At 40.8% G+C, this 25,224-nt stretch overlaps 1 protein-coding gene and 1 long non-coding RNA gene across 4 annotated transcripts in view; one reads left to right on the plus strand and one right to left on the minus strand.

Moving 5' to 3' along the window:
- Cdkal1 (CDKAL1 threonylcarbamoyladenosine tRNA methylthiotransferase) overlaps positions 1–25,224 on the plus strand; it is a 561,841-nt gene that overhangs the window by 401,931 nt on the left and 134,686 nt on the right. Inside the window, 1 exon segment of the mRNA XM_085831198.1 lies at positions 3,820–4,000. Coding sequence (XP_085687324.1) covers positions 3,820–4,000 — 181 coding nt within the window.
- LOC110308089 (uncharacterized) lies at positions 17,906–21,750 on the minus strand. Of its 3 annotated transcripts, XR_015045454.1 has the most exons (4): positions 21,660–21,750; positions 18,937–19,082; positions 18,623–18,858; positions 17,906–18,092 (listed from the first exon to the last, which is right to left on the minus strand). It is a non-coding gene; the product is annotated as an uncharacterized LOC110308089 (long non-coding RNA). The 3 variants fall into 3 exon arrangements; XR_015045455.1 differs by lacking the exon at positions 18,937–19,082 and having other exon boundaries at positions 18,634–18,873; XR_015045453.1 differs by lacking the exon at positions 18,937–19,082 and having other exon boundaries at positions 18,623–18,873.

Here is a 25,224-nt window from a genome sequence, read left to right on the forward strand (position 1 = left end):
AAGCCAAAGTAAGCAGGTGTTGTCCAGTGCTGAGCACAACTGACGGATGGAGAAGAAGGGGTGGCAGTGAGAAAGGGACTTTCCTTTGGGAATACCCGACAGCTATTACCACATTCCTTCTGATTCAGAAATTAGGACAATGACCAATTGTCTTCGTTTCTTGCCATGTTTCACAGGCAGTTTCTAAGATATTTTTAATTTCCTGAGAGAAATGGACTCTGTCATCTGTTATCTTTTGCCTCTATTTTTAGCTCTGGACTTCTGATCATGAGTAGTTAGGAGGTAAGTGTAGAACTAGCTCATTGAAAATTATTTACACACCTCTTTTTGTTCATGCACTTGGTCTAGAAAGTGTTTTTATCTTCATCTTACTATAGAAGTATATCTTTCTATGATTTTTTTCAAATGTGAATTTGATTGCCCTTAAAGAAGGAATAGATTTATGTCACATTAGGCCATTTCTTTTGTTCTGTATGAGAATTGTCCCTTGTGTTTATCATTATATAGAAAAGTCCTTGGAATTACTTTACAAGTTATAATCCATTGAAATTAATGACTATATGAGGTGAAGTAGAAATGGGAAGAGAGTGTTTTCTACAATAAATGTGTCATGTTTCCTTCAATTAGACGTAAAGTACTGTGCAAAGGGGGTTTGGAAAGCTGTTTTCGAGAGTTTGTTAGGAGTTCCACAGCTTGAGCCTTCTTCTTGCTTATAACATCAAACTGTTGTCCTTATCCATGAAGCGGATGTATGATAGGAAAAGAGGATGTGGAGTCTGCTCCCTAATGTTTAGAGTCCTTCATCATTTTAGAATATTGTTAGTGTCATTCGCTTACATTACACTGTTAAGTGTAGGAGAACTTTGTAGCCAACCTGATAGAGACTGGAAGGTCTTAGAGAAAGTGGTGCCACATCCAGCATTTCAGCCACTGAAAGCAAAGGCAGTTTGGTCTCTAATCACTCTGTGATTAGAAGTCCATGGGTGGACCTGGAGGGCATCATCTTGAGTGAGGTAACACAATCACAAAGGAACTCACACAATATGTATTCACTGATAAGTGGATATTAGCCCAAAACTTAGGATACCCAAGATATAAGATACAATTTGCTAAACGCATGAAACTCAAGAAGAATGAAGACCAAAATGTGGACACTGTGCCCCTTCTTAGAATTGGGAACAAAACACCCATGGAAGGAGTTACAGAGACAAAGTTTGGAGCTGAGATGAAAGGATGGACCATCTAGAGACTGCAGTATCCAGGGATCCATCCCATAATCAGCTTCTAAACGCTGACACCATTGCATACACTAGCAAGATTTTGCTGAAAGGACCCAAAGATAGCTGTCTCTTGTGAGACTATGCAGGGGCCTAGCAAACACAGGAGTGGATGCTCACAGTCAGCTATTGGATATATCACAGGGCTCCCAATGGAGAAGCTAGAGAAAGTACCCAAGGAGCTAAAGGGATCTGCAACCCTATAGTTGGAACAACATGATGAACTAACCAGTACCCCGGAGCTCTTGTCTCTAGCTGCATATGTATCGAAAGATGGCCTAGTCGGCCATCACTGGAAAGAGAGGCCCATTGGACTTGCAAACTTTATATGCCCCAATATAGGGGAATGCCAGGGCCAAAAGTGGGGGGCGGTATGGGGGACTTTTGGGATAGCATTGGAAATGTAATTGAGGAAAATATGTAATAAAAAAAATAATAAAATCAACATACAAAATCAAAAAAAAAAAAAAAAAAGGAACCACCATTCAGTTTCAATAAAGTCAGGTGAAATCCTACTTAAAAAAAAAAAAGAAGTCCATGGGTGCTGAGGCCTGGAGAGATCGCTCAGCAGTTAGGAACACTGGCTGCTCTTGCAGAACACGTGGGGTTAATTCCCAGACTGTAACTTCAGTTCCAGGGGTATCTGATGCCTCTTCTGACCTCTGTGGGCACCAGGGATGTGGTACAGAGACATTCATGAACAGAAAATGCTCATGCATATAAAACAAAACAAAATGTCTTAAAAATATATTTGTAGTGCTTTGTTTTTTAATACCAAAAGGACAGTGAAAATGACCATTTGTTGATGAAAATTCCTAGACTAGAGCAAATAGGGACAAAGGCCATGAGCAGAGAAAGCAAAACGCGTTTTGACATCGTCAAGTAAGAAATAATGTTGTATTTCTAAAATTGAAACCAAGGTGTCCAGTAAGGGAAAACTGAAGATGGAGAAAGAACTCTGAGAAACTGAAACATATCAAATTACTGCCTTTTTATATTAAAAAAAAAAATTAAAGACCGGAAAACATGCTCAAGTAAATCTTCTGGAAGCTAGAACAAATAAAAACATAGAAAGTGAGACAGAAAAAACCAAAGACTGAATTGTTAGTTTCAACATTCAAAAGAAGAGTCCCTACGAGAAAGTGTTATACATACATGTATACATATATCATTTCCAAGAGAAATTACTAAGGAAATAATACAAGACAATTTCCTAGAGAAATTATTAAAGGAATAAGATGAGAGAATTAAATTCCTGGATTGAAAGACCTTTAGACCATAGATTGTGCCTTATATAAATATTTTTAAAATATAATATTAAATAATCAAGAATAATGTTAAACCCTAAAAGGACAGTGATAGAGCACATGTAAAGGAATATGTATGGATGGTTGCAGTGTGGGTCAGTCCTAGAGCACTGGACCTGGCTGACAGAGGCCCTAGGTTACTATCCAGTACTGGAAGGATGAATGTGTCCACAGGAGTAGATCCCATGCTGTCAGCATCTATCAGCAGTTTTTTAAAAGTACAATGCAAAACTCTGGTGGATAATTCTTTTTAATTTGGCATGTTATATGCCACTGTACTGCCAATCAGTTGTGTGTTCAGACATCCAGAGACCTAACCACAGTGTCACCTAATGCTGAGAACACACTTCAGAGTGAAGGAAATCAAGAATTAGCAAGATCTAGGGCTCAAAAAACGGAGGGAAAAGAGAGCACGGAACTGCAGTCAAGGGTAGTAACCATCAGTTCATTGCAAGACCAGCGTGTGCCATAATTAGATAGCTGTGGCCCTTTCAGAAACAAGAGACATGATGGTGGAACAATCTGATAGATCGAGCATTTAGAAAATTTAATTTTGTTTTCCCTGACCCATGCCAGGCATTGAACCCAGGACACTGCATATGATTAGCAGTCTCTCTGCCACTGGGCAGCAGCTCATTCAGCTGTTGATTTTTGGTAGGTCTGATGGAGCCTTGAGAAGATACAAGGTTAGGATCATAAAAATGTTTACCGAACTTTTCAGAGAGGCACTTACTACCCGTAAAAAACATAAATATTGTTGAGAAGCAACTAGGTCTACCAGTTGTCTTTGCAGGTCTTCTATAGAAGTACTATGAGTACAGTATTAAGGAAGATAGGGTTAGAGGACATTTACAGCTAGTTCATTTTACCACAACATAAAGTCCTTAAATACTTCCAAAAAAGAAAACAAAACAAACAAACAAACAAACAAAAACAACACTATTAGGAACAGCACAGTAAACATCTATTTTAAGATACTGAGGAGAAAGTAAAACAAAAACTGTCTAAAAGCATTAAAAATGGGTGTGTCTGAGAATGATCAGGGACCACTATTCATTGTATTTCTTAGTATTGAGGGTTTTTAAAAACTATTTGCAAATGCTCTTTCCTTAAAACATAAATTGTATTTTTAAAAAAATGTCATTTTAACATGTCAAGGAAATAATAACTCTGGCTTGTAGTCAACTTGGCTTGGAGTCTACATTTTTACATTTTTGTCTATTTTTCTTCTCCAGGGTTCCTGGAATAACGATTGCTACGGATATTATCTGTGGTTTTCCTGGAGAAACCGATCAGGATTTTCAAGAAACAGTGAAACTTGTTGAAGAGTACAAATTTCCAAGCCTCTTCATCAACCAGTTCTATCCAAGACCCGGAACTCCCGCTGCAAAAGCCGAGCAGGTTCCAGCACACGTGGTGAGAGTCTGCTCATAGGAGCCTTAGCTTGTGCCAGTCCCTAGCTACACAGACAAACCCGTGTTGCCTCTCCAGTGCTACTGGCTTATGCCTAAGTCTTATGTTGCAAAATATGGATACATGTCCAAGCTTGGCATGGGCATGGAGGGGTTAAGTGGCCTTACGTAATGAGAGGACAACAATATCATCTTCTCTCTTGAGGAAGAAGGTTGAACTATTTTGTATTGTGTGTACATTATAAACCTTGGGGTGTTTTGAAATCATTTAAATACATGGGAGTAGGGGCTGGGGTGTGGCTCAGTGGCAGAGGACTTACTTAACATACTTGAGCCTCTTCTTACTGTCTTCAGCACTTCAAAGCAAACAAGTAAATAAAATGAAGAATAAATATCTGGGTAAATAGGCTTCTTCCCTGCCTACTGATAAAAGAGCATTTCAGTTATTTTTCTGTTGGAAATGTTGTGGCTCTTCTTGCTTGATTCCTACATGTCTATCACCTGTCTATTCTCCATCCATCTAGCTAGCATCTGTCTCTATCTCTGTCTTCTCCATCTGTCATTTAGCCACCAATCCATCTTTTACTTACCCATCCAAACAAATATGCCTTGTACCCTCAGTGCAGATATATAGACTGTTTAATTCTCTTTAGGATTAAAAAAAAAAAAAAACTGAGCCAAACTTTATTACCACAGATATTAACTTTTCACAGACATGAAAATAAACTAATTCCTTACCTTTTCTATTTAAATTATTTCTTATTGATTTAACAGTCAGGTGTGGAACAGTTCCACCTGCACCCAGGTGCGTTCTCCCCCTCCCGTGGTCAGCTGCTCCTTACGAGCAGACATCAGCTGTTGATACCTTTCCTGTCATAATTCAATCTACTTTCCTAGCTTTATCAGAATTGCTTTTGAACTAAAGCATAGTTACTGACCTTGTTTCCTACATCATTCATGATGATCCACGTGCATTATCTTCTCATGGCTGTCAGGAGGACAGTCGATCTGTTTAAGAACATCCTTCGAGTGTGCAGGTATATGGCTGTACAGAAAGGGCTCCTGGTCTTCTCCCTTCCCAGAGGAAGCTGCTTTTCTACATTTAACAAGAGACTTCATCCCTGTTTGAATTTGGATTTTGTGTGTTTCCCTGTCGTTGTGTTAGTAAATCCAATGTTTTGCACAGTGGCTCTAGGCCATGCATCTTCTCTGCTGTATAATGTTTCCTCGTAAATTATCCATCCTACTGGCAGAGGGATGTGGGCACTTTGAGCTTCTTAATGTAAGAAATGCTGTCGATATAGTCATCACCAATGTTGTTTTGATCTTTTGTGTTGTTCTGTAAGCTTTACTGCTGTGTCTAGTAGAGTTTAATTGTGTTTTCATGGGAAATGCAAATGACCTGCTTGGCTAGGTACCAGCAGAACACCTTCCTAAGTAGTTGAATAAATGTAAAAGCCCTGTAGCTGTGTATAAAAAAGCTATCAGCTCATCTGCCTCCCAGCTTAGAGCTGTGTTCTCATAATGTTTGTATATTACCTATGTATTGTAATCTGTGGCTTTATATCTCCTTTGAAATGAATAGTCTTCACCTGTCTGCTTATTGCGCGGTACCCCACCTCGCTGTGTATTTAATTTGCAGTTCACTACAGACATCTGGTGGTGAGCAGCTCCTCGCTTGCTCCCCCTCCTCTCATGAGTTCCCTTGAGCGAGGCGTTTGCTTTTTTCTATTTAGAATATGTTCTTTGCTTTCTTAATGCAAAGTTTTTAGAATTTTTTGTAATTTGGGATGACAATCCTTTAGGTACGTGTGTCTCACAGAGATTTTCTCTGTGCATCTTGCCTTGAGTCACAATCACTTTTCCACCATCTTTACTAAACTTCCTCATGTGTTTTTACCTCGGCTGCCACAAGAAGCCGGACAAGGCGATATAGACAGCAGGAATGTGCATGCACATTCTGAAGGCTGCAGGTGCAGAGGCAGGCCCTGCCAACTCTCACATGTGTAGAAATCTTTCCTGGCCTCTTTCTAGCTCCTGGGGGTTGCTGGCTAGCTGAGGTCTCTTCCTTTGCCATTGTGTAGCTTCAGTTTCTGCCTTCATTGTCACCATGTGTCCCTGTGTGTGACCTACACAGACCTCCATCTCCTGGAGGGCTACAGGTTTCTCCCACTCTCATCTTAACTGCTTTCATCTACAGCATGATTTCTAACATTTTGAGGTGATTAGAACTTCAAAATGGAAGTTTTGGCAACACAGTCTGGTGCCTCTTACATTTAAGTAGTTATACTTTGTACAAAAACCATTTCATGACATTTTAGCTTTATAGAATGCAGAATCATAACTCCTGAAAATTAGACATTAATAATGAAACTTTAGAGATTTACTGTCAGAGAATAGATTTATAGTATACGTTGTGTCTTCTTTCACCTCCAACGTTTACCACAAATTAATAATTGTTTACCCTGCCTGTTGCAGCTATTTTATGAAAAGGCTTATTGCAACAGTCATTAAAATATAAGAATGTGGTATATGAGCAATAAATATTATTCCTCATTCCCTTGCCAAGACAAATCAATAATGAAGTGAATCTAGTGAAGGACTAGCACCTTCCAGTTCCTCTCCAAGAAGGGCTTTCTCTTCTGCTTTAGAAATCACTCTCTCTGAGACAGGCTTCTTTTTTTTTTTTTTTTTACCATGTATTCATTCCCCTTACACACTCCCAATATGTTCTTCCCTCACAAATGTTATGAAATGGACTTCAAATCTCCCCCTTCTTCCTAAGCAGTTTTATATCCACAATAACATTAGTGTAAGTAAATCTTGGTGTTTTAATGAGTTATGTTAATGCCCTGATAAATGAAATAAATTATGTATGTTTCTTAATCATGCAAATAACAGATGGTCACAGTACTGGACGGTCAAGTTTGCAAAGGCGAAGGATAAATTCTGTACTATGGCTATTAAAAAGAAACAGAACAGTTTAGAGTTTATAATGAAAATCAGATGACATATTGCCATGAAAAGCTAAGCTGAAATTTATTTATTAGCTATTGCAAGGATGCTGATGCAGAAGACTTAGTGGCTAACTGGTGACCTTGGAGGACTGGTGAAAGGGCAAATTTACATGGTTATTCTCTGTCCTGTGTTGGGTCTTTCTTCCATAGTCTTTATGTATTTATTTATTTATCTATTTATTTAAATTCCAGCAATATTTTTAAGTACGGCTGTGCTTCTCAGGCTGCCTGGAAAAGGTCACTTAGGGTTTAAAAACAACAACAACAACAACTTTTTGATCCTTAGCTATCACTCCGAGACTGACTTCTGAGAAACATTTAATGAAAACTAATGAACTTGTGCCGCGGTCTTTATTTGAATACCTGTGTCACTTGGAGGAATATACCTTAACTAGCAAGATAGCTGTGGGGATATTCACACTAGTCATGACATTAACCCAGCTTAGCCCTAAAGTAGAAGTGGCATCTCTAAATATATTAGTAAAGAAGAAGCAAGGCTCACTTACCACAAGTTTCTAGGTTGTTTTACCCTTAGCCTACAGAAGCCACTGTGGACACTTCTTGCCTGAGTCCCACGGGCTTCGTGTTGTGAGCCATGAGGAGGGGGTCTGGAGGGATGCCCTCTAGATAAACAGAGGCAAGTTTCCTAGTTTTCTTTCATGTCGGTGAGTCCAGTCTTGCCATACATGTTTAAGTCAAGGTGACCTGGCTGCTTAGAACAGATGCAGAATACAGAAGGTTGTTAAATCAAGTGCCATTATAATGACTCTTGCAGATCGTACTGTCTATTGGGTCAGGATTTACAGTATTTAAAAATATATGTCCCCCCACCTCCACATGTACACATGTCTGTAAAACTTCTATTACTCTCTCCACATGTTCAAATACAAAACCAAAATAAAATCAAAAGCAAAAACAAAACCCCTTGATTTCTGAATATGATCTAAGGATTAGAGAAAAAGGTGGTGTAGTTCAAGGAATCTTGATCCTTTCAGCCTCGTTCACAATGTCATGAGACTTGTGTGTTTATATATACACAGTCTCAAGTGTTCACATCAGGTGGTTTTCTATGGAGCAGAGGAACAGAGGGCTTCATATTTAGATCATTCAGAACATTTTATTAGGAACTGATTCCCAAGCACAACCTCAAAGAAGCCCATCTATCTTGGCATTCTTGTTAGTTGTAGGTAACCTCTTCTGGTTATCCCTTTCCTGAACAGAAATGATTGTGGCCAGGCATTGGTGACGCACACCTTTAATCCCAGCACTTGGGAGGCAGAGGCAGGTGGATTTCTGAGTTTGAGGCCAGCATGGTCTACAGAGTGAGTTCCAGGACAGCCAGGGCTACACAGAGAAACCCTGTCTTGGAAAACAAAAAGGGGGGAGGTGTGGATTCCTGTGACCTCCGCTACTGGGGAGACAGAGACAGATAGAACATAGGCTCAGGGCTAACCTAGACAGCTTAGCAAGACCCTGTCTCAAAATTGGAAGATAGAAAGGAGGGAGGAAGGGAGAGAAGGAAGAGAGGAGGAGTTGGCGATGAATACAGCCCAGAGTTCAAGTCCTTGCCTAGCATTTGAAGGTTTCTGAATACAGCTCTGGGGTGGGGAGGATCTTCTCTTTTGCGGACACGATTTTTCTTTGTGCTCAGTGTTAATCAGATGTCTGGCCTGCCCATCATTTTGTTGTATCTCTGTTTCAGCAGATTACTCGAAGTTTTTCAGGGTGGCTCTATGGTAATAGTGGGGAATTATGAGTGGCCATAGGATCTGAGATGCTTGGCACCTGCTATCAGAGTATGCAGTTGATGCTCATCTAAGAAGAGAAAAGTGGAACTTAATGACTTCCAAGACCCCTCCCTCGGCATGCTTAGTGACACTTGATTCCCTGTTTTATGGTTTTAGGTTCATCTTTTCACTTTTAGTGGAAAGGTTTGGGTGTTTGCTTTTCCGAGCTCATTGTTATCTCAGATGTTATCTCTGTCTCACCATCTATTTTTTTTAAATGAACATAACAGTTTGCCCGAGCAACTGATTGACTCTCTTCTTGAATTTAAGCTGACATTGCTGAAACATAGTGATTAGTGTTCTTGCGGGGTCACATGGCAGCAGTGACTAATGGTGTGGGAAAGAATGAACCCAAAAGATGTCCACATCCCAACGTTTAAAAGTGGACATCTTAGCCTATACGTGGATTAGGGCTTTGCAGGTGTTATCTGTTGCTTTTGATATAAAAGTTATCCATGGAGTACAGGGTGACATTTTAACACATATGTACAGTGTGTTGATCTGCTCATAGTCAAACTACTATAGAAAATTGGAAGTTGTTGCTTCTGTGTAACCCAGTACCTACTAAGCATCCCTCTCTTTCCTGCCCCTCCCACCTCCAGTGTGCACTTACTTGTTCTCTATTTCTGGATGACCATTTATATCACCCAGCACGTGTTCTGTTTGTATACATGACTACATAATATTCCATTGTCTGATATGGCACACTTTCTTCACTGCTGTTGAAGGCCGCTTCTGTAGTGACTGTTGAATTGTGCTACAGTAAACCTGGATGTGCAGCTGTGTCCCGGACTCACTAACTCCCTTTCCAGTAGACACATGCTCAGCAGAGAACTTGTGATTAAGTGTTTAAAATTCTCCTGATGAGGGGATGGCTATGAGTTACCCGGGGCAGGGGCCACTCATTGTAACCACAAAGTCCTTCTCAGGGAGAGGAAAGGGTATCAAATCTGAGGACACAAAGTTCAAAACAGCAGTGCAGCTGGGGTGCTTTGACAGTCAAGGGTGTCTGGGGTGAATCCCAGGGTCATCCTCTAAGCTGGAAAAGGGCAAGAACAGTTTTCCTTGGAACAATTAAGAAGGCCATCTGAAAACCTTCATTCATTGTCTCAAGACATTTCAGATGCTGAAAAGTGACAATGGGTTGTTTCAAAATGCCAAAGGTAAGCTGAGGCTAGTGGTACATGTCTGTAATCCCACATTGGGAAGGCTAAGGCATCCTGCCTTAGATGATCATAAGTTTGAGGCCAACTTGGACTATGTAAGGAGACCCTGTCTAAACAACACACACACGGACTCCATTCATGTCACCATAATGTCCTAATAGGATACTCACACAGAGTGGGACTCTTTGGCTTCTGGTGAAAGCTGTGTTCATTGATTATTCATCTTTTTTTTTCTAACTAAGATTTGTTGTTCCAGTATGCCTCATGATTATTTGAATTAATTTTTTATCACTGCATATAGAGATCTTTTTACCATTGCTAGATTTTTCTCAAACCACAATTATGTGACCCTAAGCATCGCAGAGCTTACGAAGCTGCAATTTACACCATGACCTTTGTCAGGACATGTGGGCCTTGTCTGTGTTCCTGGGCTTTGAGAAATCTGGAGACCCCAGAACACACCTGGCAAGTGGCAGGAAGGCAGCACAGGTAGGCTTCATAAACGCTGTTAACTGAATTGTGAAGGCTGAGTTACTGGCCACCATCACAAGAAGACAGTGCCTGTGAGGAATCAAGATTTCCTTGCTCCAGCGAGCACAAGGGAACCATACAATACTTAATAAGCTTAAAATTCTTTCTCTTGGTGCTGGCTAGGTGAGTTCTGATTTGTTTTTTGTGGGGTTGGGTGACAGGCAACATAAAGGAGCAGATTACTGTCAATAAGTGAGTGAGGAACTAGAGACAAAACTTAGGTTCAGATGGCCTTACAAGACATGTGAAAGAGCTTCCAAAGAGCAGTGCTTATCTGTCGAAATCTCATTTTAGAGGGGAAATACAGAGGGACAGAGTCATCAGAAAGCCCATTAGGAGATTTTGCAAGAATGAATTTGGAAGCAAGCTAGGAAGTGGGTCTAGGCATGTCTGTGACTAGCTCCTGAGGCATCCATCCCACAGTCTCAGGTTTGATGATTCTAAGTCCTAGACATCGATCCATGTCAGCAAAGCTATTCTGCGTTCAGTGGAGAATACTGACTTGTTTACAGAGGTCATTTTATGGCCTTTTATGCATGTGAGACACCACCACTACATATTCCAGGGATGCCTGAACGTTTCAAAAGACATAAGAAAATGCTGGCTACTTCTTACTTGCTGTCTGGTACGACTGACGGTTAAATCCTAGTGGTTCTGAGACTGTCCTGACCAGCTCTGAAGTTAGAAACGCCAACCCTTCAAACACCGTCCTGTCTTCTCCCTCACACCCCAACTTGATTTTCTCTGTTTAAACCATCTCTACTGTACAGTTCCAGGGCTGACTTTTCATCATTGCCTCTTCTTTGTGTTTTTATTGACCTAAGTACCACATAAACTTGTGAAGTCAGGGTTTTATAATCTGAAGGAGTGTTAGTCTGGAGCACATTTGAAAAAGATTTGGTTTTTCTTCTCTTTTTCTTTCTTTAACACCTTATTAAATTGAGCACTTCTTTTTATTCTTCTGTCTACCTTTATCCAAAACCTAAGGAAAAGAGGTAATACTGTTGAACTTTGAAGGATATAAAAATAACAAATCTGCTGTTAAGCCTCAGCTGTGGAAGGGAAGGCTTTCGAGTACTGCTCGCAGGGGAGCCTCAGCAGCCCTGGCAAGCACTTGGCTGTCCACCATGTTGATTTTGAGTCTTCATCTAGATGGGATATAGTATGTAAAGCTCTCATGAGGGAAAGGGCTGTTTTGTATATGCCAGCAATCTCCAGGATTGCAGATTCTGTGTGTGCACATGAGGTCGAGCAGCACACCATTTCCCCACAGGCAGCAGGAGCTCGCCAGAGAGCTGTTACCTGGGAGATGATTGTATTGAAGAGTGACTTCCTGGGGCTGGAAAGATGGCCCTTCAGTTGAGAGCACTGGCTACTCTTAGCACAGAACCTGGATTCCATTCCCAGCACACACATGGTAGCTTCAGTTTCAGAGCATCTGACTCTCTTCTGGCCTCCATAGGCAGTAGGCACACATGAGGTACACAGACACACATGCAGGCAAAGGCTCGTATGTATAAAAAGCATAAGCTCCCGATTTCTCTCAGTCAGAACCGTATTTTCCAAATGCCACCATTTCCCCTAAGTATGCTCATTGTTAGCACCTCAGCTGTTGTATTCAACTCTTGCCTGTCTTCCCAAGCTTCGGTTAAGTCCTGATGTGAATGGATGACCTCTATGACTGTCAATCAGCTGTGTGAGCAGTGGGATGCTCACTGCTCAGTGGAGACTAGGTTCCTCAAATGGTCTGATTCGGTGATCATCTTTGCTCAAGATGTTATAGAGCAACAGGGTTTAAAAAGCAGGATTTTGGTGATAGCTATTCAAAAGGCCCCTGATAATCATAAGCCATTTCAAAACAAAGGAACAAACATGAGTGCCTCTGCTTGATCATCCTGTTAGTCTTAGAACCACCATTTCAAGTGTCTTTTAATGAAGAGTCAGAATAACTTCCATTTGATGAGAGTGACCTCTGGTTTTGATTTGTGATGATCTTTTATTATTATTATTATTATTTTAAATCTAGCCATTGCCCCACTCCTGGTCCCCTCTCCTAGAGTCCTGCATCTCATTTCTCCCCCCTCCCATCTGCAGGTGTATGTCCCTCTCCCCCCACCAGACCTCCCCATTCCCTGGGGCCTCAAATCTCTGGGGGGCTAGGCACATCTTCTCCCACTAAGGCCAGACCAGGCATTCCTCTGCTATATATGTGTTGGGGGCCAGACCAGCTCCTGTATGCTGCCTAGTTGGCAGCTCAGTATCTGAGAGATCTCAGGGGTCCCCAGTTTGTTGAGACTGCTGGTCTTTCTATGGAGTTGCCCTCCTCCTCAGCTTGTTCCAGCCTTTTCCTAATTCAACCACGGGGGTCCCCAACTTCAGTCCAATGTTTGGGTATAAGTATCTGCGGTTGTAATGGTCAGCTGCTTGTTGGGCCTCTCAGAGGACATATTAGTCTCTTGTCTGTAAGCATACCGTAGCATCAGTAATAGTATCAGGCCTTGGAGCTTCCCCTTGAGATGGATCCCAATTTGAGCCAGTCACTGGACTTTCCCTCAGTCTCTCCTCCATTTTTATCCCTGAAGTTCTTTTAGACAGGAACAATTCTGAGTTATTGTTTTTGACTATGGGATGGCAATCCCATCCTTCCACTTGATGCCCTGTCTTTCTATTGGAGGTGAACTCTGTAAGTTCCCTCTCCCTACTGTTGGGCATTTCATCTAAGGTCCCTCCGTTTGAGTCCTGAGAGTCTCTCATCTCCCAAGTCTCTGGTACTTTCTAGAGGTTCCTCCCACCTCTCACCTCCCAAGGTTGGATATTTCAATTCTTTCTGCTGGCCATCAGGGCTTCTCTCCTGTCTCCCCCACCCAATACCTGGTCATGTTTCTCTTCCTCCCCCCCTCCCACCCAGATTCCTCTCTCCCTCTGCCTCCCATGATTATTCTCATTCCCAACTGGGATTGAGGCATCCTTACTTGGGCCCTTATCCTTGTTAACCTTCTTGAGTTCTGTGAATTGTATCCTAGGTATTCTGTACTTGGGGGGGGGGGGGTGCTAATAGCCACTTATCAGTGAGAACATACCATGCATGTCTTGTTGAGTTACCATGCTCAGGATGATATTTTCTAGTTCTATCCATTTGCTGCAAAACTCATGATGTCTTCATTCTTAGTAGCTGAATAGTATTCCATTATGTAAATGAGCCCATATTTTCTGTATCCATTTATTGTTTGTTGGACATCTGGGTTATTTCCAGCTTCTGACTGTTACAAATAAGGTCACTATGAATATAGTGGATGTGCCCCTATGATATGGTGGGGCATCTTTTTGGGTATATGCCTAAGAGTGGTATAGCTGGGTCTTCAGGTAAATCTATTTCCAATTTTCTGAGGAACCTTCAGATTGATTTCCAGAGTGGTTATGCCAGCAGCTTTCAATCTCACCAGCAGTGGAGGAGTGTTCCTCTTTCTCCACATCCTAGCCAACATGTGCTGTCACCTGAGTTTTTGATCTTAGCCATTCTGATTGGTGTGAGGTGAAATCTCAGGGTCATCTTGATTTGCATTTCCCTGTTCACTAAGGACTTTAAACATTTCTTTAAGTGCTTCTCCACCATTCAAGATTCCTCAGTTGTGAATTCTCTGTCTAGTTCTATATTCCATTTTTTTTATTGGGTTGTTTATTTTTTTGGAGGTTAGCTTCTTAAGTTCTTTATATATTTTGGATATTATCTCTCTATCAGATGTGGGGTTAATGAAAAATTTTCCCCCAATCTGTAGGCTGTCCTATTGATTGTGTCCTTTTGCCTTATAGAAGCTTTTCAGTTTTGTTAGGTTCCATTTATCAATTCTTGTTCTTACAACCTGAGCCATGGAGTTCTGTTTAGGAAATCTCCCCTTGTACCAATGAGTTCAAGGCTCTTTCCCACTTTCTCTTCTATTGGAGACAGTGTATCTGGTTTTATATTGAAGTCCTTGATCTACTTGGACTTGAGCTTGGTGCAAGGTGACAAATATGGATCTATTTTATTTTTCTACAAACATACTGCCAATTAGACCAATACCATTTATTGAAGATGCTTTCTTTTTTTCCATTGTATATTTTTGGCTTCTTTCTCAAAGATCAAGTGACCATAAGTGTTTGGGTTTATTTCTGGGTCTTCAGTTCTATTCCACTGATCAACCTGACTGTCTGTACCAGTACCATTCAGTTTTTACCACTACTGTAAAACTCTGTAGTACAGCTTGAAGTCAGGAATGGTGATTACCCCAGAAGTTCTTTTATTGTTAAGAATTGTTTTTGTTATCTTGGGTTTTTTGGTTTTTTTTCATGTGAAATTGAGAATTGTTCTTTCCATGTCTTTGAAGAATTGTGTTGGGATTTTGATGGGGATTGTGTTGAATCTGTAGATTGCTTTTGGAAGTATGGCCATTTTTACTGTGTTAATCCTACAGATCCATAAGCATAGGAGTTCTCTCCATTTTCTGGGGTCTTTGATTTCTTTCATGAGAGACTTGAAGTCTGTCATAAAGATCTTTCACTTGTTTGGTTAAAGTTACATCAAGATATTTCATATTATTTGTGACTATTGTGAAGGGTATTGTTTTCTTATTTCCCTTCTCAGCCCATTTATCATATGTATAAAGGAAAGCTACTGATTTGAATTAATTTTATATCTAGCCACTTTGTGATCTTAAAGAAAACCATGCAAAACAAACAAAACCTACATACTATGTTCAACTTATTTCTTCAAATTTTGTTTTTATTTTGGCATTAATTTTTATCCTGCTTTTAGGAATTTTTAATTACCATGGCTGTGATAAAATATGTGGCTACATGTGTGTTTTCTGTGTTAGGAATTGTAGTGGAAGGTGTTATAACTAAGAAAGACTGACTGGATTTATATAGAGAATATAAATCCCGCCCTTTGAAAAGTCATTTTTATTATATTTCAGCCTAGGGTTTTTGTTTTTTGTTTTTTTGTTTTTTTCAGTTTGATTATGTGCCTTGTTTTGTATAAGTTCCAGAAAAATTACAAGGGTCTATATAATTCTTCTGTGTCTTTTATGAACCTGATTTATTAAAATTATAATATTCAATGTGAACTCATTTTTATTGCCTCAACAATGGCTTTAGAGGAGATGAGACTCTGGACTAACTTCTAAGGAAAAGGAGCTTATGGTGCTGTCTTATGGTTCTGATCTTGAATTTCTTTCTCTGTGATAAGTATGCTTCAATAATAATTCTGTATTATTTCAGGGGAATTAGAAGTGTTTCAAGAATTAGAGCTGATGTTAAATATACATTCAGGGCAACAGAAATCGATTTGGTAATGTAGCATGAAGCTCATTTCTAACTCTTGCTCCTTAGAATTGTGTTTATTTCATAATTAAAGACAAGAGAATCAAACCAAGTGGTAAACATTCATCTTTTGTGATTCTGTTCTATCCATGTCTTCTCACCTTGGATATGGGTCCTGACTCCTTAGTTTTCCCCTTCACAGCAGTGCACTCTATAACAGCAAGTCGCAGGGTTGAGGTGGAAGTGTACACTATGGGATTGTCAGTGTGGGTTGCAGGTGTGTCCTGCCTCTTGTCATCTTTGCAGGAATTTAAGGTTTCTGCTTGGCAGAGCGGTTCACTGGGCTCAGTGTCACCAAGTTGCTTTGCCTCACAGTGCGGTAGAAAGCTGGGACCGCAACAGTATTCTCTCTGCCCCCTTGTGCTGTGCTGTTATAAAAAGCAAGTAAAATATTCATTCCAGAAATTTACAAAAATTTTAGAAAAGAAAATGCTGACTTTTAAATTATGTCCTGGTAGGGCAATCTCATGTGTGGTTTTAGAAATGCTTTTAAATTCTCTTTTAACGCTTTGTGGTTTTATTTGGTGTGCACGGGTGTCTGTGTCCATAGGCCCATGTGTGTGAGCACAAAGGTGAGGGTCCAAGGGCAGCTCACGAGATGTTCTGTCCATCCACCACACAGGCTCCAGAGACAGAGCCAAGCACAGTCCCCTGCTGAAGTGTCTTCACTGGCCCTGTTTTTAACTGCCAAGAATACTTGTAGGTGTGTAGAAGAGACTAAGGTGTGTGGCCTCCAGCCACTCTCCCAAGATTCATCAATTTTGCTCTTTCAGCATCTTGCTACGCATGTCCTCACATGTCTACTTTTGCATGTGTGTGCACACAAGCATCTTTCTTCTGAATCTTCCACATGTTGTTGCTCCTCCACTTCCCTCCTAAGAGAAGACAGTAAGAGACACAGCCATACTTTTTCCCTGAACAATCTGTATAGACAACAGACAACTCCAGTCTGTAGTAATTAGTGGACGTTTTCTAAGGTGGGGAACCTCAGGTAATTATGTTTTAATAGAATTTGGGAACTTTCGCATTAATTGTGATTGTTTTACCTAATCAACAATTTATTCTCCGGTTCCATCATAAATCTCACCAGTGTCTGCAGCAGTGTTCTCCTGGTCATTTGTTACACATGGTAACAACCTGTCATCTCTCTCAACCTGGGCCCTTCCTAAGCTTTTCCTTTCTCAGTGTGAGCCTGAGTTCCCTTCACCGTTAGGCTAAGGTTATAGCCTCTATGCTTCTATGCTTTATGCTGATGTGTTTATATGCGTGGGCCTGTCTGAGTAATGGTGAAGGTCCACCCTCAGAGCAGTACATCCAGAGGTTGTCATGACCTTCTACCCTCTGTTAGTGACTTTAAATTGGTCACCTGCTTAGCAGTGCTGTCTGGATTCTCTGTCTCAGCTTTACCGTGTTTGGATAAGAGCTGTCAATCCTGAGTGTGTCACAGAAGACAGAGTTGGTGAGGCTGCAAAAACCAAAATAGCTCAATGACTTATGTCCCAGTCCCGCTTTCTGGCTACTTAGTGGCTACAGTCATGCAATTTAAGACATTTTTCACTTTAGTTTTTAATCTATTCCAAACTTCTGAATTATTTTTAACAGTTCTCAAGCCTGAACCTATCTTTAAAAATAAAATAAAATAAAATAAAATAAAATAAAATAGCTCAAATTTAGACTTAGGCACAGAGAAGGAAGCTAAAGTTAGAAAAGGCAGAGTTTACCTCACTGAAGAGCCTGTGCGTTTGCTTGGCAGTGGATAATACATGAGAACCGTCCTCCTCAAAACTGTGCAGATCAAAAACGTATGTGGGTTGAGCGAAGCTGGGTAGATTTATGGATGATAAAAATCTCCACTTGGAGGAGAATTTACAGGTCATGTCTGAAGCCTTTCTCCTGATGTTCAGTGAGACTCGCAACTAACTCCGCTGCGTGGAAATTGGTGTCAGCTGCATGCTGCTCGAGTCAGAAATACTTCCCTTCCATCTTAAATTTCTTTTCTGCCCTTCCTCTCAACCTCTGGTATCTGTGCAATCAAAAAGTATCCTCTCAAGTGACTTTGTGGTGCTTTGAACTTGTTATTTTAGGGAAAACTAATATAAAGAAATGGGAGGAACGTTCCCATGTAAGATCCAGCTAGTTCTGGAACCAGGAATGAAAATATATCATGCCACTGTCAGGGTGCCCTTTTACTGGTATAAAGTGTTCCTTGTAGGTCGTGAGCTTGGTTCTTCTGCAGGCTGCAAAATAAAGTGTACAAAAAATAGGGTTTTTAGCCCAATCCTAAGTCTCCTCAGGCTGCTGCTGTTGTTTTTCCTGGTTGTGACATGGAGTGCTGGATTCTCATTTTGTTTTATACTGGATATTTTTAAAGGAATTCATGAGGTTGTTGTGCATATATGAACTATCGGGCTTTAAAACATCTCCTAAGGATTCTTCAGTGAATAAAAAGAGAGATCTGATTCTATTCTTTTATAAAATTTATCATAACTGCCACGTAAGGCTTGTTGCATATATTATTAACTCATAAAGATAAGTTAGAGTCAGGGGCACTGTGATAGCTGGAAAGTGGATGAGCCCTTGACCACAGAGTGGACTGGCCAAGAGAGACTTAGGTACCAGTTCATATACAGCACCCTTCACCATGGGCTTCACATCTACAGGTTCAGCCATCCATGGATAAAGCCATTTAGGGAAAAATGCCTATGTACCAAACCAACATTATCCCTTGTCCTCATTCCCTTAGTAACACAATATGAGCTCTACTTACCAAGGACTTACATTGCATTGGGTATTGTAAGTAAACAAGAGGAGATTCATTTTAAAGTATACCAAAGGACCTGTGTAGGCTAAATAGGCTCAATGCAATTGCTACCACCTTTTGTATAAGGTACTTGAGCATCTGTACTTCTTTGTATCTTTGGGAGTATTGCAACCAATTTGTCATCAGTGCTGGAAGACAGATGCTGGGGATTATTCACGTGGTTAGGGAATTAGCTGGTACTTCTGTAAGAGAAAACACTGTAATAAAAAAAAGAAAAACTGTGTAAACTATAAAGGAGTTAGATTCTTCTTTCCACCTACCTCCATCTCTGGCTTCTAGGTGACATCCTTCCCCCTGTCCCAGCGGAAACTTGGTGGCTTGTGTATTCCCATGAGGTGACAGTAGAAAAATCTATAGATGGAAGGACACTGGATATGGTTGAGGACAAGCAGATTCCAGTCAGCATCTAAACATAGAATGCTGTTTTTGTTAAGCAAGTAGAACACTGTCAGTAATGTGGCTTTGCCCTCCTAAGAAGAGTTTAAAACTGTCTCTTTGGGAAAGCTGGCCAGCCCAGTACTAAGAAACACTGTCTATAGACGTTCTAGAGGTAAGCCATCTAGGCGGATCCCTGCATAGAGAACTTCACAGCAAGCTTGAGTGTGGTCTTGGAAGTGCCAGTCGCTGTTTTCTGTCCCTTACTTTTGAGCATGAATACCATTCATGGACTGTCAGACATCTCAGAAAAGTTAATAGCTGATAAGAAGCAAAAGACTAGTGTCAACAGCCCAGAGTGGTTAAGAAGAGAAAACAGACAGGACTCTAAGTAGAGGAAACAATGCTAGGAACTACCATCAATATTAAACTCATGACACAAGATGCAGGCACCATTTGAATAATACTCTAGAAGATAAAGGGGAACTCTTAAAAATGCAAACATGGTAACAAAAGAGGAAAATACCATGGAGTTGAGACAAAGTAGAGAAAATGTACCTAGAAAATAGAATAAAATGAAATTAGGTAGAAAATATTGTTAGAATATTCAACATTCAAATAACATGCATTCTAAACAGACTGACGATAAAAATAATGAAATAATTCAAAAGTACTTCCAATGACTGAAAGTGGCCACCACAGGCCTGAATCATGAATCTATAACAGACTTAAACCATGATAAGGGAGAAGAACCAGCTCATGTTGAAAGGCTCAGGGATCAGAGTGGCTCAGACTTCTGGACAGCACCCAAAGAACATTCAATGACCAATGCTTAAGAAAATGCTTCCCAGTCTATGACTCTGTGCACTTATCAGAAAGCTTTTAAAGACAGCCTGGGCATCATCCAATAAGAGAGCGGGTGAAGGAAGAGGACACAGGAGAAAAGAAGCATATGGCTTAGCACAGATAAGAGGTGAGCAGACCTCCAGTGTGCTAAAGGAGACAGCTGTGTGCCAGACCTTAAGAGCAGGCAGATCAAATAAAACCAGCCAGAGAGCTTTGAAAGACTCTTCTTCCCGAGATGAAAAGGAAGGGCTGGGGTTGTAGTGTGCTTGCCCAGCATGTCCCAGGTCTAGGACACCATATCCAGCTCCAACTCCATCCAAAAAAAAAAAAAAAATGTATTTCACAAGTCTAACACTATATTGCCGTCTAAATCATGAAAGAAAACCACAGTCTGTTAGCATTGTTCTGAAAATCTTCAGTTAAATATTGCCAAGTCAAATTCAAAGCATATTACAAAGATTGTACATCATGACCCGGTGGAACTGGTCCCGGCCATGCGAAGCTGGATTAATAGTTGTAATTTAATGATTGTGATGCAGGCAGCAGTGGAAAAAAATACAGGAAGAATTGTGATCATCTCGATGACAAAAGGCATCGGACAAGTTCATGGATTCTGCTTGATTAACAAGAGCTACTTGGAACTATCAGCAATTTATGAGTTCAAAGAGAATCCTCAATATAATGAAGGCTACTTATCAAAAACAAACAACAATACCCACCCAAAAGGGGGGGGGCAAGTCTTGTAACAGAAAAAACACTAAGCCTTTCCCTCAATATCTGCTGCATGACAAAGATGGCTACTTCTGTCATTTTCTATGTCACTGAAAATGCTAATGAATGATCAGACAAGAAAAGTAAAGACATAAAAGAAGGCAGAAAGAAAGTTTTTGTTTAGCCGGGCGTGGTGGCGCACGCCTTTAGTCCCAGCACTCTGGAGACAGAGGCAGGCGGATTTCTGAGTTCGAGGCCAGCCTGGTCTACAAAGTGAGTGCCAGGACAGCCAGGGCTACACAGAGAAACCCTGTCTCGAAAAAAACAAAAAAAAAAAAAAAAAGTTTTTGTTTAAAGATGATGTGACCCTCTGTGTGAAATGCAGTTATAAATCCTCAAACTGAATTCACTCAAGTCACTAACCCACTGCAGTGCCATATGAAAATACCGACCAAGCTGGAAACAAAAAATCAGGAAAAGTCTCTTTTTGTAACAGTATCAGAAATAGTCAAGAATAAAGTTAAACAATGAAGTGAAAGATGTTGGTAGAACAAACCTACTTAAAACTTCAATAGAAGAAACTGAAGAAGATATAAGAATCCAAAGTTCATAAGCCAAAATAATTAATATTATTAAAATGACAATATTCTCCAAAGATTCAAAACTATCAGACACAAATTCAGCACAATCCTTGTTAAACCCCTCATGGTATTCTTTACAAAAATGGAAAAACTCATTAAATAATTTATGTGGAATCACGAAGACCCTGAATAGCCAAAGCAATTCTGAGAAAGAGAGAGGCACCACATAGTCTGTTTTAAAATTGTGTTATGAAGTTTTATTAATAGCAACATTGTCATGGTGGCTTAAAAGCAGATTCATAGAAGAATCAGACAGAAGAGAGTTGAAAGATAATTCCAAGCATATGGTGAACTCCTTTTCAACCTTGGCACCAGAGGACAAAATGGGAAAAGGGTAATCTGAATAATAAGTAACTGTGAGAAAGCTAGGTTCCCACATAAAAAGAGATCTGACTGAATCCATGGCTTACCTAACCCCAAGTACCTGCAGAGAGTGAGGTGGTGGTAAGGCTCCAAGATCCAGATGAAGCAGAGGCCAGAGGCTTCCTCATAAAATCTTGGCATTTCTTTTTTTTTTTTTTTTTAATTCCACATGGAAACTTGGGCTTCAAAACTGAAAAGAAATAGGGCAGTACTGAACAACATGGTCTGCACAGCCACAGAAATCATCAACAAAATGATAGCTACACTAGGTAGCATGTAAGTCTTATGTCTGATGAACAGCCAACACTAGAAAAGATTTCATATAACACTTAAGTGATAATATAAAGAGATTTTAAACAGTGACACACAGACACACACAATCAGAAAATAATGAACACACGTTTTGGGAGTATTAAGATAAGTAGTTCCTGAAAACAAATAGTATATACAAACTAGTCTGTGCTGAAGCAGCCTCTTCAACCTGAAGTGTGGGTTAGACACAGCTGTGGGTGGCAGTTTGAACATGCCCTATAAGAATCCCTGTACTGGGGACTTGGCGTTCAGTTTAGTGGTGCTGAAGTGGTAGACCCATTGAAAGATAGCCCAATAGACTAGGCTCAAAAGTAGAGTGCTTGCTGAGCATGTGTGAGTCCTTGGGCTCAATCTCAGCAATACAGGAAGAGGTGTGACCTAGTGGGAGGTCCTCGTCTTGCCGCTTCCAACCTGTCTTCCTGTCGCTATGTGGTGCGGCCCTCAGTCTCATGCCCTCAATCACCCAAAAACTATGATTAAAATTCACCATCTTCAGGCATTTTGGTATAGTAAGGGATAACGGGCATGCATGTAACAAACTGGGAAGATGCTAGGTTGAATAGGCTGGGGAACACCTAGCGTCTCTCTACTATTAATGGCTTCATTGCAAATGGCTCTCTGCATTCTTCTGCTCCAAATAGAAATCACAGATGGGTAAGGAGCACCTCAGACTTAAGAAGCGAGCTTCCAGATTCCAAGGCTTATAATCCTAAGCCTTGGGAACCAGAGACCTAGGCACATCCCTGTAGGCTTTAGTGCCAGCACCTAACAGCTAGTGCTCTTAACAGTGAGCTTTCATGAGCTGCATGGGACTCGTTCTTGTTGGGTTTGAATGGCACAGGGGAAAGCTTAGCAGTCTGTTCTCCTTTGTACTTTTTCTAACTTCCTTGCCTCACCCTCACTACACACACATGCGCCTGAGCCCTTTCTTCTGGTAGCTGCAGTTCTGCCTGGCAAAGGTCAGCCTCAGAATTTACATCTATTGGACCTCTGTGTAGGAACCCTGATCTACAACATGAAAAAGCATTGACTGATTTCTGAATTGACATAAAAACAAGACAATGGAGCAGACTGCGCTGTCTATTAAATTGTCCTCTGGTTATCGAGTAAAGACCCCTTTGTCATAAAGGCCAGAGATAAAAGAAAATGTGTGTTTAATATATAAAACAAAAATAACTCTATTTTTTTTTTGACATAGTACTTGAAGAGAAGATAGGTCAAAAAGCCTAGCCACCCCTGAAATGAATTTTAGACGCCGTATTATTGGTGTGATAGGTCTGAGGGAGAGATCAGTGATGGCTGCCTTGCTGATACAAAGGATTTTTTACAGTAGGTGCTAAATTAGATGTAGAAAGTAGGGAGTTATCAAGCCGCCCTGCTCATGTCTGACCCTCCAGGTCGCAGCCGTGGGATCATAATAGAAATGAGTCTTGGGCTTATCGAGAGAGGCAGCAATAACTGGCTCAGAACAGTTTTCATGCTTCTCCACAAATGGGATGACACTGGGGCTTATTTGGGGTCATGGAGGAGGTGCAATGGTTTTCATCAGTTTTTAGAACTATACAGCAGCTTATCCATGGGTCAGAGAAATTTAGTTTTCTTCATTCTCTTTTTCGCCCCACCCCCACGCCTCCTAGGCTCCGTGCAGATTGTCCTCTGCAAGCTGGTGCAAGGCTGCAGATGTAAACAGGGCTTGGGCAGATCCAGGTCCCATGTCTACAGCCTTGACTGCAAGCCTCAGCCTTGCTGAACGTTACATTTAGTGCAGGGACAGGACAGCAACAAATGGGAGCATAAGTATAAAAGCAATAAAAGAAAGCGCACGGAACAGCAGGGTGCTGACAAACCTCACCCGCACTGGCTTGTCTGTCTCCACGGTGTTGTTACCTGACACACACATCTCCAGCTGGACTCCTTTCCTCTTGGCTCAGTTGTAAATAACTCTTTTTAAAACAATTCATGGCCATCAAGCATTGTTATTAGGCAAGTGGGGAATAGTTAAGTAAGCCTAATTGGCCTTCTTTAGCCATTAAAAAAAATTATAAGTATATAAAGACAAAGATAACAGCAGTGTAGTATACAGGGTGCACACTAGTTGTTCCATGTTACCTGTCAAGTTGTTAATGTAGTGTAGACATCAGAGCTTAAACACTGTAACTACAGATCGTTTTAAGATGTATATAAAGGATTGTTTTAAAGACTAGAAATGACAGGAACATATTCCTGACAGTGGAGCTTCTGTCCATGGGTTTGTTCCCTTCCCTGAAACATTTTTGACCAGAAGAGTTTCATGTTCCAGGGGATTTTTGATGGAGAACTGTTTGCATAGACTTAACTAAGACTCTAAGACTTAAAACACTTCTAAGGATGTCTGGTGCTTGGATTAGGGTGCTGAGCCAGTGATAAGTGGCACTGAAAAGAAGCTCTATTTCCTTTTCTTTGTCTTGCAAATCAGTTTCTAAGTGACAAAGGACCAAGGGAGCCTTGGTGGGTGTGCTGGTGAGTTTTATGTCAACTAGACATGGGCTAGAATCATTTGGGAAGAGGGAACCTCAACTGAGAACCACACCAGATTGGCCCATAGGCAAGCTGTAGGCAAGCTTGTGCTGTATTTTCTTGATTGGTGATTGATGTGGGAGGTCCCAGTGCACTTGGAGGGTGCAGTCCTGGGCTGGTGGTCCCAGGTGCTATTAAAATGCAGACTGGGCAAGCTATGAGGAACAATGCAGTAACCCACGTTCTTCCATGACCTATGCTATAAAGTTCCTGCCTGAGTTCCTGCCCTGAGTTCCCCCTCTGATTTCTCTAGCTGATACACTGTAAATGATAAGCCAGAGTATACCTTCTCCTCCCCTTGTTGCTTTTGGTCATGGTCTTCATCACAGCCATAGAAACCAAACTGAGACAGTGCAATACGACATTCTTGTATTCCCTGCTGTGAAACCTGGTATCTTAGACCATGTAAGTTCCTGACCACTTAATGTATTTAACAGACCATGCAGATTTCTCTGTAGTGATTAAGACAGGAGTCCAGAACCCCATGTTAGAGGTTATAGAGGTAGTGATGGCGGATATCAATCGCCTTAGGCACTGGTGATAGGAATGGAGAGAATTCTGGGGAGAACCGACCTGTGACCTTCTTGGCATCCTTACCTGAGTCAGGTGCTGCTTTAACTTTAACCACTGTTTTCCCAGGGTAGGTATTGTGATACAGAACTTAGGCATCACATTCTAAAATGTTGTCAGAGTGATCAAGTATGAAAGTATGTAGCTTAGGGAAAACAGACATTCAACGTATTC

This window comes from Mus caroli, unplaced genomic scaffold, assembly GCF_978045245.1.
Source record: "Mus caroli unplaced genomic scaffold, Mus_caroli_1 scaffold_15, whole genome shotgun sequence".
Taxonomy (NCBI): domain Eukaryota; kingdom Metazoa; phylum Chordata; class Mammalia; order Rodentia; family Muridae; genus Mus; species Mus caroli.